A 12921-nucleotide genomic window follows, 5' to 3' on the forward strand; every position below is an offset into this window, starting at 1 on the left:
ATCTTTTGCAAAAGAGAGTTTATTGATTTCTAGTTTATATTTTGTAATCACGTGATGAAAAGTTCAAGGATATATAGTGTATTTAGGATTTTTAAAGTAGTATAACTTATTTTATTTGCAATCACATAGAATACTTAGAGTTTAAAACTTCAAACCATAGAAATTTAGAACTTTTGGATATCACCTCTTGGTGTTTCATGGAAATTCACACTAGGTCTCATGTATCTTCATTTTGTCAAAGAGAATAACTTATTTGTGTCTAATTTAAGACGAATGAATGTGGCAGATGACCATTACGGTTTCCTTCTCTCTGCGGCTTTGCTGAAGTCATCTGCAGATGTTTGCTGAGCAGGAGAGCACATCAGGATACTGCCTTATATAAACACTGTGTTAATTTGGTTTAATCACAAGATCGGTTGACCTTATCCATCGATAGTTTACATCTTGCCCTCAACGCGTGGCCTTTCCTTGATTCCTCAGGTCTTGTTTCACCGTCTGCGTTTGGCATTAAATCATGGGGAGGAAGCTGGACCTGTCTGGTCTGACCGATGATGAAACAGAGCACGTTCTCCAGGTGGTTCAGCGAGACTTCAATCTTCGAAAAAAAGAGGAAGAACGGCTAAGGTGAGCTGCTTCTATTGCCTTCCGAGTGCAGTGAGCCCTATGTGGGCAAGTGGAAACAGGTTTCCCGGGAATGTTCCTTGCTACCGGCTCTGAGTTCAGGCGTCTTTATGTCATGGAAACACACACACGTGCTTAAGAATATACCCTTCCCGTTGTCGAAAGGCCTGCCAGCTTCAGTGCTGGGCATCACCATGTCAGTTAAGAAATAGGACTGCGCACACTCCCAACCAAGGTTTTGTTTGGGCTGCTCACCCCGTCACTTACTAGCTGTCGATTGGCGGAGTTTTTGATGACGGTGGCTGCTTTGAGCTTGCTCCTGGCTGGAGTCTTCCCGTGGGCAGGTACTGTTGAAAACTAACCAGTGTTATGTGAACAGTTCTTGGGAGAATGGCATTCACACCTGGACGGTCTTCTGTTAGAACGCGGGAGGAATGGCATTCATACCTGGACGGTCTTCTGTTAGAACGCGGGAGGAATGGCATTCACACCTGGACGGTCTTCTGTTAGAACGCCCCCTCCCGCGGCACAGACGAACAGCACAGGGAAAGAGCTTGGAAGACCTGGTACAGAAATGACCATCAGGGTGGGATGGGATCATCTGGCCCAGTACCACCTTCCTCATTTTACAGAGGGGGAAACTGAGGCCCGGAGGGGCGGGGTCTTCTGACTCGTGCAGTGATATGTCCTTGTGGAATGTTCTTGGAAATACTCTTGCTGCTCAGCTGGGCGGAGTGAAGAAGTCAGAGTGATGGACGTGAGATCGCGTGTTGGGCCTAGTGTGTCAGAACCAGAGGGCAGGTAGGTCCCCATGGGCTCCTCTCGCCCAGGTCTGTTCTCCCTCGAGAGTCGGAGCTTTGCCGTGGCACCGCTGCCTCCTTGGCCGCCGAGCTCCAGCTCCGTCTTTCTCAAAGGGTGTTTTCCGTTACAGGCGACACACGCTATTATATTAGTTTCAGGTGTACAACACAGTGGTTAGACATTTAGATAACTTACAAAGTGACCACAAACCTCAGTCTTTGTAAGTCCTGTCCCGATTTGGTTTCCACGCAGGGCAGGGCTGGGCCCTGTGAACTCTGGCTCCTGGCCGTCTCTCCCTGGCCTCCCCCAGTCTGGCTCGCACCGCTTTGCATCCATGCAGGAATCTTCATGGCCCTCCTGCCTCCGCTCCCCCGGAGCTGCCGACACCCGGGTTGTGCCCCATCTCGGCGCTCATCATGCCCTTGCCCACTCTGTTCCCACCGACACGGCTTGGTTTCCTTTTCCTTCGGCTGCCTTGGACTTTCTGTTCCTCTACAACAGCACCTCTTTGACCGGACAGCAAGCCACACTGGTGTAATCTTGTTTATTTCCACCGTGTTTTTTCCTTCCATATTGCACGTATTCAATATAGGGGTGGGCCAAAGCAGGTTTACATCTGTGAGTATGTGAAACAGAGAGTTTATTATTTTTTTGTAATTTATCTTCATTGTTGAAAGTACTACAGATGTTCCCCATTTCCCCCCCCCCATGGACCCCCTCCTCCTCATTCCCATCCCCCACCCCCACCACACTATTGTCTATGTCCATTGGTTGCACATAAAAGTTCTTTGGTTCATCTCTTCCCCCTCCCCCCTTCCCTCTGAGGTTTGTCGGTCTGTTCTATGCTTCCATGTCTCTGGATCTATTTTTTTTTTTTTCATCCTCATCCGAGGACATTTTTCCATTTTTTTTGGTACAGACAGAGTGGGAGGGAGAGAGAGGAAGAGAGAGAGAGGGAAACATTGATGTGAAAGGGACACATCGAGTGGCTGCCACCCGCACGACCAACCAGGGCTGGGGACAAACTGCAACCGAGGTACGTGCCCCCAGCGGGAACCGAACCCGGGTCTCTCCGGACCGCAGGCGGATGCTCTAACTGCTGAGCCAAACCGGCCAGGGCTCTGGATCTATTTTGTTCGTCAGTTTATTTTGTTTGTTAGATTTCACATGTACATGAAATGATCTGGTACTTGTCTTTCCCCGACTGGCTTCTTTCACGTAGCCTAATTCTCTCCAGGTCCCTCCAGAGTTTATTCTTGTGTTTTTTATTCCTGTTTTATATATTTTTCCATACAAACACCTGTAAGCCTACTTCTGCTCATCCCATACATGCTCGTTAGATGGAAGATAAGACATCTGTTGATTTAAAAACCACGTACCAGGTACTGTTCTAGCTGTTGGGCATACATATAGCCGTAGCAAAGCAAGCCTTTGCCCCGCGGAGCTGACATTCCTGAGCCGCGCTGACCACACCGAAGCCCCGGCCAGGCGTGGCTCCGAGCGCTCGTCCCGGGGCGAGTCTGAACCGAGAGGCGCTGTACGTGTAACCGATTTCACTAAAAAAATGTGAACTAGCTTATTGATCATCTTTATATTGATTACATTTTGAAATGCCGATATTCTGGATATACGAGGTTAAAGAAAAACATTAAAATTAATTTTTAAAATTTCTTTTCACTTTTGTAGTATAGCTATTATAAAATCTGAGCTGAGAGTTCTGAGCCCAGGAGTGTCACAGGACCAGCCTGGCTGCTCTGTGGGGCAGCGGCTGGAGAAACAGCGGGGAGACCAGGCGGAGGCAGTTCCAGCAATCCGGGTGAAAGTCCCGCCGTGGGGACCGTGGAGGCCTGTCTTGAGACACGGCGCACACGTGGAGGGAGCCTGATCCCTGACACACTGGATGGAAGAGGGCTTCCGATGGCCAGCAAGGGACTTTGCGTGAGAAAGAAAGAAACCTTTGTTGGCTGAAGTCACTCAGCCCCTGGGGTTGACTCGTTATAGCAACATAGTGATATTACTTAGACGAATACAGCCTGTGAGACCTGAAAAGGACCCGAGGGACGTGCCTTCACTGACTTGGCAGCGGCGGGCAGGCTGGGAGGGCGCAGGCAGTCACGGGGAGAGTCTGGAAGCGGGGTTGCTGATCCCGTGTTCCTGGTCTTCTGCCACCTGGCCCCTCAGGCCGTAGAAGACACCTGTGGAAAGACCTTCAGACTTATACTAGAATCATAGTTTATAGCCTGTGATTTTATACTCCAGGCACGTTTACAAAAGCGATTTTTAAAATGACTGTTAATTGCATGGTACACTGGTGTTCACATGGAGTCTTGGAGACATTTAATGTGAGAGCCACAGACTTTAAAATCTCTCGTTTGCCATATGCTTTCAAGAAGCTAGTTAGCATCTGGATAACTTCCAAAGATTTGCTGATGTTCTAATGGAGTTGGTCTGGGGGGGAGCAGGGGTTAGATCTGATGCACTTGTTTCCCGTAACTGTGACTGGCTATTCATTGTCCGGGTTCGCTGGACGGACCGTGTGCTTACGCCTGCCAAGGATGCTGGGCCCGGGCGAGGCCAGGGCCAGGGGAAGGAAGGGAGGGCCAGCGTGGGAGAATGAAACAGCGGCAGAAACTTCCTGCCCAGTCTTTTCCTGAGAGGCTTGGCGGCTACAGTCCTCCGCTGCAGCGTATACAGTCCTTTCCCCGTTGAGGGAAGGAACAATGTGTGCTTGGAGACCCGTTTCGCTGCTGTCATGGTTTCAGTTCCTCACTTGCTGACATGGCCCGTGGGGGGCAGTCTTCTGTCCCCCAAGCGTCAGTTCTCAGTGCTGCAAGGAAATAAATAAGACCTGCCAGGGGGTGGGGTGTCTAGTCTGTTATGCAGAAACTCCTTCGAGCATTGATCACTTCTCGAAGCAGAGAGAACACCGTTCCTTTGAAACAAATTAGACTTGTATTATAAGAACTTACTTTTTCAAGAAGTTTCTTTCTCAAAAAATAAAATGCCTTCGTCTTTAGTGCTCTTTGTTTGGACAGTTAAATTGATCTAATGAATTAACAAATACTCCTGGTTATATCCTTCTTGGAAGATGGAAATCAGACGGCCTTATCTTGACCCATTTGGAATAAATATGCCCTGCGGCTTATGAAATAACTGTGCCCAGAGCACATCTGACCAACATCTCCGCGCTGGGCCATGGGCTCTTGAGATGCCCCCCGATACTGTGGCATTCACCTGTCCAGTCAGTGCATCTGCTGTCTCAGAGGGGAGATGCTGCCGGGCAGGAACTCCTTCCTCTGCACAGGTGGAGCAGATTAGCCAGCCAGCCACCTGGCCGGGCCCTGGCACAGCAGAGCCCAGAGCGTGGCCTTTTGTGGTGGAGCGGAGGGTCCGACACCGCACTGTTTGAGCCCAGGAGTCAGGGCTGGGAGATGCCGGCAGAGAGCCTGGCCACGCGCCGAGGGCGGGTGCGGGTCCTCTGAAGTGGGGAGGGGTGCAGGGCACAGTGCATCGATCTCAGAACTAGAGGGGACCTCCCAAGATTTTGTTTAAATCTCCTTTTCATGTACTATTGGTATTACTTATTAACAATGAAAAGGTCGAGTATATTAAATCAAAGCTGTTGGATATCCATTCATTTGCTTTGAAATCACATATTGAATGTCAGGAGCCTCCTGGACAAATGTGAAGGCAGAGGGGTAAGAGGAGGGGGGAGAGAGGGTGTTTAATAAGGGCCTTGATCCTCGAGGAAGAGCCCAGAAGGTGAGCTAAGTGTGATACGAATGATTAGGATGCTATAGAGGGTGAGGAATAAAAACATAAGGCAGACCCATGGAAATACTTCCATCTCAGAGGTGGGAGGTGGGAAAGGGGAGACCTCCTGAAGGAGGGTCATGTGATCCGATCCTCGAAAGGCAAGATTTTGTGAATGGACTGATTCAAAGTTCCAGGCAGCAGGGAGCACCCCGGGCAAAGGAGTAAGGATAGAAAAGAGGACATGTTTTCTCAGCCCCAGATCAGGACCTGGGGGTGGGGATGGGAGCAGGGGAGGAAGAGACTACTTTGCCAAGCTGCCAATCGTGTTGAAGAGAGGGTGGCGTTCCTGAAATATCTCCTCTTGGCATCCCTAGCAGCCCCGGGAAAAACGCTGCTCTTGTCTGTTTCCAAAATGGGGAAACTCTGAACAGGCTCTAAGAAGATGTTGATAACTTGCTCTGGTTGCACATAGTGAGAGGTCAAGTCAAACCCAGGCAGTGGCGCCTCAGAGCGGGGGCCAGTAACCAGGCCAGCACACTGCCCCGGCACTGAAAACGGACACCCAGGCGCCATGCCACGGAGTGGGGGAAATCAGGTTCCTCTTAGAAAGTCTGTTACTGTCCTTGCAAAAACTCGGGGTATGTGTAGGGATGGGGACGCAGTAGGGGTTGAGTCAGGATGTGAGGAGGGGATGAATAGTTGGGACAATACAGTAGTCATTAGCCACGTGTGTCATTGAGCACTTCAAATAGGGCTTGTCCAAACTGAGATGTCGTCTAAGAGTCAAATACCCTCTGGATTTCAAAGATCTAATAGGAGAAAGAATGTAACATATCCTATTAATACATTTTTATATTGAAAACACATCGAAAGGTATCTAAGTTACATTTTCATTCAAATGTATCACTGAAATGAATTTTGTCTGCTTTTTTATTTTGGAAAATGTGTCTGCTAGAAAGCTGGATATGCGTGGCTCACATTGTATTTTTACTGGACTGCACTGGTTTGGAATGCTAGGTTCGGCAGCCTGGGATGTGCAGGACCAAAAGGTAAGCTTTCTTCTCCTCGAAATTTGTTTGGAGCTAATCCTTGTCTCCATGAGGTGTTCAGGCATCTGCAGGATCCAGCTCAAGTCCTAGTCACTTAATTGTATATTGGCTCTCGCTGTAGTATTGTCATCTCTGCTGTGTGACGGTGGTCTCAGGATAATGCAAGATTTTGGCTTTCACGTGCAGGTCAGGGAGGAAAGCACACTGCGTCCTGTCATAGTCACCGTGGAGATTGTGTGCATCTCAGGACAGCGTCAGCCCTTTGACGTTCCTCTGAAGTTAACGGTTGATCAAGTATGCCATGGCCTTTGAAATAATATGTGACTCTAGAATGACCTCGTATTTATAATTTTGGTACTGTCCCTGACACCATAAAATTGTAAGCTGTCACCTGTTTGTCTGTGGAGGTCTGCCTTTGTAAATGGCCAAGAGAGTTTAAGGCTATAAATGTGCTGTGACGGAGAACAAAGGGACTCATACCGATTCTCTTCACTTTTACATCTGTGGTTACTAATATTCAGATTCTGGATTCTGGATACATTCTCCCCATAATCCCATATTCTTTAATAACAATTTTCTACTAGGTTGCTTTTGTGGTTCGAAGTTCCTGATCTTGTTTACTTTTCCATTGCAGATGTCAGAGGTTCATCTCTGCTGGGCTCTGATAAAACTTCTGTGGCCCTCATTCTTGGCATGACCTTCCTTTCTCAGACCTCTGGCTGCAGAAAGCATTTCTTTGGCATGAGGTGTGCACAGAGCTCAGGACTTGAAAGAGAGCAATGCGGAAAGTTTTTACATTACAAAAGCAGCTTTCTTCAACCGCAGTAATTCAGGCATGTAGTCATGTAGCCAGAAATGATCTGAGACCTAGACTGAGGAGCACAGATGGACAGCATGGAAATCTGTTTCACTTTCTTCCTTGCCCTGCTGTTGGAATGACAACTTCCTTGTTCCCAGGAACTTCTTCAGTTCTTGGAAACAGGCCTCTGCCTTTGTGGCCACCAGGCCCTTTTCCTGGTCCAGTCTCCAAGCTGATACCTTCACGTGGAATTTCATCAGCAGCCTCCCTGCTTCTCAGGGTGACTTATGAAAACTCCTTCTCCCAGATGGGAGATTCTTGCTTGAGCTGAGCCTTATCCCCATGCCAGAGGACCCAGCACCTGCATGTCTAGCCGGATTTGGGGTTTCTGATTGCAGCGACCTGCCTTGCAGGCTTGCAGGGTCTTTGGTTCCTGCCACCTCTGGAACTAGCACTGGAATAGCGTATCTCTCTGTCGTCTGCAAGCTACCCCACGTATGTGTGGGTGTGGTCAGCTCCTGGAGCTGTGCCAGTTACCCCTAGTCACTGCCCACTTCATAATGCTTGGCTTGCCTTTTACATCATCCAGACTGATGATCTCATGGCCACCAGACCACCAGGGCCATTCACTGTCTGATGGAAGGTGTCCTGGGCTGTGACTTTTGTCTCGCTCTGTGCCAGGAATGTGCTTGGAGCCTGGGCGTCCTCACTTCCTGAGGCTGCTCCTGGCTGCTGATTAGAGGGATGTGGTATTATGTTGCTCTCTAAATCCTACCTGTAGGACCCCCTACCCACTACCCTGCTCTCCAGTGCTGAAGCCTACCCGAAAGCTCGTGCTGGGTCCCCACCCTGCAAGGCCCGGGCTGTGGCCCGTCTCCCTCCCTGCACCGCATCTCTGAGCCCTCAGAGGGGGCGCCAGGTGCCAGAGGCCTGCATTCTCCCAGGCCCTGGACTTGAGCCACGTGGCCCTGCCCTGCCCTCTGCTGCTTCTCCTCCTTCCTGAATCCACTCCCCTGGCACCAGGTGTGTGCAGTTGGGTGAGTCCAGAACCAGGTCCTAGAAGCTTCTGTTGCTGTGAGTCATGAACAGTGTGTGTGGTCCTGAGTTTGGTGCCGGGACCTACACTGCTGGCCGTTTGCTTTGGAGTATGTGTGGAGGGAGGGGGAGAGGAGAGAGAGAGGAAAAGAGAGAGAGGCTGGAAAATTTATTCTTGACTGTATTTTTGCTCCTCCTTCCTTTACACAGTATTTATTCATTTTATTATTATTATTATCTTCTTTATTGGTTTTAGAGCAAGAGGAAGGGAGAGGGAGAGAGAGAGAGAAACACTGATGAGAGAGAACATCAATCGACCACCTCCTGCGTGCCCCACACTGGGGATCAGACCCACAATCCGGGCATGTGTCCTGCCCGGGAATCAAACTGGCGACCTCTTGGTGCATGGGTCAGCGCTCCACCACTGAGCCGCACCGGTGGGGCTGTTTATTCATTTTATGTGAACCTCAGAGCAAAGGCCTGGCAGTGGTATTTAAGGCCAGATGCTCAATTGCACTGCTTGTCTTGCTGAAAATATAAGAATTAAAGGGTTTATTGATGCTGATTTGTTTTGTAGCCAGAGAATCCTCCCCTGATGTGTAGCCTTGGGCCTGTTCCTTCATCATCCTGTGCCTCTGCTTTCCCTGCTGCAAAATGGGGCGACGGGGAGGCCTGACTGGAGCATGGCGAGGGTTAGATGAACGCATACATGGAAACGTCCTTTGGACAGCCCCTGGGACACAGTGGAGACTCCTAAGAACTCAGAACTCAGGGCAAGATCAGTTCACGGCTTCCTCTGGCTGGATTACTAGGTCCATAAATTAAATAGTTTATCCATATCTGATTGGTAAATTCAAATGGTTTTATGGTTTGGCTTTTCCTACAGCAAGATACTCCCCCATCCCCCAACCCCCTTTTAAAATTAGGTAATTCTCTACAGGGAGAAAGAAATGCTAGTGTTTGTTTTACAGCCGATACTTAATAATTTAGACCTTCGATGTCTTTCTTCATTTTGTATATTTGCTTGTGTGCTGACCTGCCGTGGCCAGGGGAGACAGTCAGCTGCCAGGATGTTTTTCCCCCTTAGAATTGGAGATGCTTTTGCCTTTTGCGTGCTGAGGTGGTTCTAGGCATGTTTCCTTTTTCTGCGTATCTTCTGTAGGAACTGTCCCGTGGCCTCTTTTCCTTCTGATTACAGAAACAAAGTGTTTCTATATGACGTAGAAAAGGGGTCAGTGGGCAAACGAAGAGCAAATTTCTGGGAAGTGTTAGACAGGGGTGTGGACAGTTGGTGTGACTGTCAATTGTCAAGGACTTGGAGACGCTGGGGCACAAGGCAAGAAGGGATCCTGTGAACCACAGAGAGCTGATGCTCAGGGAACAGAAGCATATTCATGAACTGAGCAGAGTGTCAAAATAGGGTCCAGGACTTGAGGAGGTAGGGACCTTCCTAGGCTTGGGGAGAAGTGAATTGGGGAGTCAGGGAAATAGTTCTGTAGGAAGACCAGGGAGAGCTGGGGCCCGGTGTCCATGGTTCGAGGCTCCACGTGGGAATTCCTTCCCAACATTACTCGGGAAATTTGCATGTTCTCCCCAGTCCCAAGTCATGAGAAAAATCAGTAGCAGCATCACAGAAAAGGGGACAGTATTAGTTTTTCTGTGAGAAATAATGCCTAACAATCAGCGGAGAGGCCTCATTCATTTGAAAGGATCCAGTGACGTCAAGCAAAAGCCAGAACAGGAAGTACCAACACACGGACTTGAAAGGGAAGGTCAACATTTCTAGGAAAGAACAGAGCAAATATGAGAGGCGTTGTCATGATCTAATCACTTGTTCTTGCTTGTAGCTATTTCCATGTCATAAGTGTGTGTCCAGGCCCCAGCTGCTGCTAATCTAAGTCATATTTGCAGTAAAGTACTATTAGCTAGTTTATGGGCATTCTATCCTTTAATCAGATCCCGTGAGGTGAGTGATGCTTCAAGGTATAATAAGGCTCGGAAACAAAGTTAAGTCCTTCACTCGGCAGTTTCAACGTGTACGTCTGCACCATGCCGTGCACTTCGCTGGGAGGTCTGAGTGTCGTGCTGTTCGAGGACCACCGAATCACGTGCACCCTCATTTTCTCGTGTTTGAGGATTTGGTATAGGCCTGGTTCCTTGCAAATGCTACTAGACGGAATATCTCTTTTCTGTTAAACACATTTTGATTTTTTTTTCTTTGCTGATTTTAGAGAAAGGAAGGGAGAGGGAGAGAGAGATGGAAACATCGATGAGAGAGAACATCAATTGGCCGCCTCCTGCACACACCCCCTCCCCCCACCCCACCCCCCGGGGATCGGGCCCACAACCTGGGCCTGTGCCCTGACTGGGAATCCAACTGGTGACTTCTTGGTGCGTGGGTCGACGCTTAACCACTGAGCCACTCCAGCCGGGCTTAAACACATTTTTAGACATGCATAATAAAAAGTAAAGAGTATAAAGAATGTTGGATGCTTTTGAAGAAACTGATGATTTCAAAACTTCCCAAGAATTCCCAGAATTCCCATTTCTTATCGGAATCCCAAGGACCGTGTCTGTGGGGAAAGTGGAGGCACTCGCATTGGCTGGTCCCTTCCCGGGAGGAGCCAGAAGCACAGAGGAGTGACGGGGCCGTGGAGCTGGGTGGAGACAGCAGTGAGGGAGGCCCCCTGGGCTGCCCCACGGCTGAGCTGGGTGCTCACGCCGCAGTCCCGGTGTGGACAGGGAGCGAGGAGCACAGGGCAGGGCAGGGAGGCCTCTCAGATGCTCGCATCGGCCTGCTGAGGGCATGGCCAGGTTCCGCCCCGAAACTCGAAACTCGAGGGGATGGGAAGCTCCAGGAAGAGAAGAACCAGAAGGCAGACCCTGTGTCCGCAACACGCAGCATTACGCCGCCACTGGAATGACGCGGACTCCCCAACCCAGCCGGGTGCTGCTCAAGCCTGGGAGCTCGTGGCTCCGGGCTCTTCTAACCTGACAGCATCCTCCCAGGCTCTAGCACCCTCTTGAACACTTGCGATTTACTCTTCATGTTTAAACGTGTATGCATAGGGATGTGTATGTATCTCTTACTCGGACCCTTTCAAGGGTGTCATTCTCCAGGTCCTTAAACCTGAACCCACCCGCCTTGGTGGTCTGGCTTGACCTAGTGCTTTATGGACTCGGTCTTATTTAGCCCTCATGCTAATTGTGTGAGATAGGCATCATTATCCCCACTTTACAGCCGAGGAAACAGAGTCCAGTGGGGGGAGTCACTGACGTGAAGTCACCCAGCTCCACACTGGCTGAGCTGCTGTTCAAGCCCAGATCCGCCTGCCCTTTCTGAGCCCTGACCCTTGACCACCAGTCTCCGGTCCAGGGTAAATCATTTGGTGCTTCCGGCCTCCGAGCCTCAGATTTTAGAGCTGGAAGGGCTTTCAAGAGACTGTGGGTGGCCTGTCCCTTGCCTTCCCACGGGCAGAATGTTTTTATCTCCGTGTGAGAGATGCGACGTCTGAGCATTTTGCGTGTGCCTTGCACACGGCCGAAGAGTAAAATGTAAAAGAGGCACTAGAGCAGTTCCTTCTGGCAAACCACGTGCTCTTTTCCTGGCTTTCGCCGTTAGAAATCGACAGGTTAGCTGAAGGCATCAGCACCTTGCTTGAAAAGGTCATTGCGGGCCAGACCTGCCCTTTGCTCCTGCCCTTACTTGTCAGACCGCTGCTTGGCGTGCTTGGCCATGGTTAAGTTCCAGGCACCCATGCCGAGGTTCCTCTTTCAGACAGTATTTAAAACCAGGTGCATGACTCTGGCTGCCTCCCTAATGACAGCCTCACCCTGTTCATTTCCCAGAGACAGACAGAGCTGCCGTCAGCATACGTGGGCAGGATGCTTGTTTGGAAACAAGGGTGTCCCTTATGACCGGTATGTTTTTCTTAATGAAAAATAATCTTGTTTTCTTACAAGTCAGGGTCTTTGACACATTTTCTTCACCAGGGTTTCTGAGGCAGAGATCCAGTGCATTTTGCTCATGTCCTCTGTCTCCCCACTTTTAAGAACAAAAAAGGGCTCTGGCCAATTTTGATCAGTGGTTAGAGCATTGGTCCTCAGCCTCGAAGGGTCGCGGGTTTGATTCCCAGTCAAGGGCATGTACCTGGGTTCAGGTTCCATCCCGAGCCCCAGTTGGGGTCATGTGGGGGGCAACCAATCGATGTGTCTCTCACGTCAGTGTTTCTCTCTCTCTCTCTCTCCCCCCTCCCTCTTTCCCTGCCTTCTATTCTATCTAAAAATTAATGCAAAAATGTCCTCCAGATTGACCAAAAAAAAAGTAAAAATGTGTCGACATTCCTAGAGTGCCGTGTCTGTGCCAGGATCCCCTGAACATCCTCCCAGGCTGGGGTGAAGCCTCCAGATTGGGGCCCAAACACACTCCTGCTCCTTATCTTCAGGTCAAGCAGTTCCTGTGATGTGGAGCTTGTATGTCCGAGGCCCGTCCCTAGTCAGAAGAATTCGAATGTGTCCAATAGCATCGGTGTGACCTTTCGTTGGGCATAGACTTTATGCATGAGCCCAAACCTAAAGGAAGCTAATGAAAGAGACTCTAGAGCTGCAAAGTGACTGGAGGCTTGAAAGACATGATTTAATAAGGAAAATGAAAACAACCGATGCTAGGTGAACCGCCGACTGTAGCTTTCACAACAGTAGTAAATTTTGTTTAGAGGTTGCTAGGAGAGCTCTTGTTTCCCTGAATTCTAGCAGAGGGAGAATTAACCTCACTTTACATACATGATAGATATGAGCTTTGGGGGGAGGAAGAGGAATAATTTAAAACTGTAATGAATTGAGTCATAGCTAGAATTGTAA

At 49.4% G+C, this 12921-nt stretch overlaps 1 protein-coding gene across 1 annotated transcript in view; it reads left to right on the forward strand.

Annotated features, from left to right (window-relative positions):
• Positions 1-480: 480 nt before the first annotated feature.
• The window catches only part of LOC118632964 (myosin VIIA and Rab interacting protein), a 181431-nt gene continuing 168990 nt past the window's right edge, over positions 481-12921 (forward strand). Inside the window, exon 1 of the mRNA XM_036266303.1 lies at positions 481-624. Within this exon, the coding sequence (XP_036122196.1) occupies positions 515-624 (110 nt within the window). The 5' untranslated portion in view covers positions 481-514. The remainder of the gene's footprint in view (positions 625-12921) is intronic.

The sequence above is a fragment of the Molossus molossus genome, unplaced genomic scaffold, assembly GCF_014108415.1.
Source record: "Molossus molossus isolate mMolMol1 unplaced genomic scaffold, mMolMol1.p scaffold_m16_p_18, whole genome shotgun sequence".
NCBI lineage: Eukaryota > Metazoa > Chordata > Mammalia > Chiroptera > Molossidae > Molossus > Molossus molossus.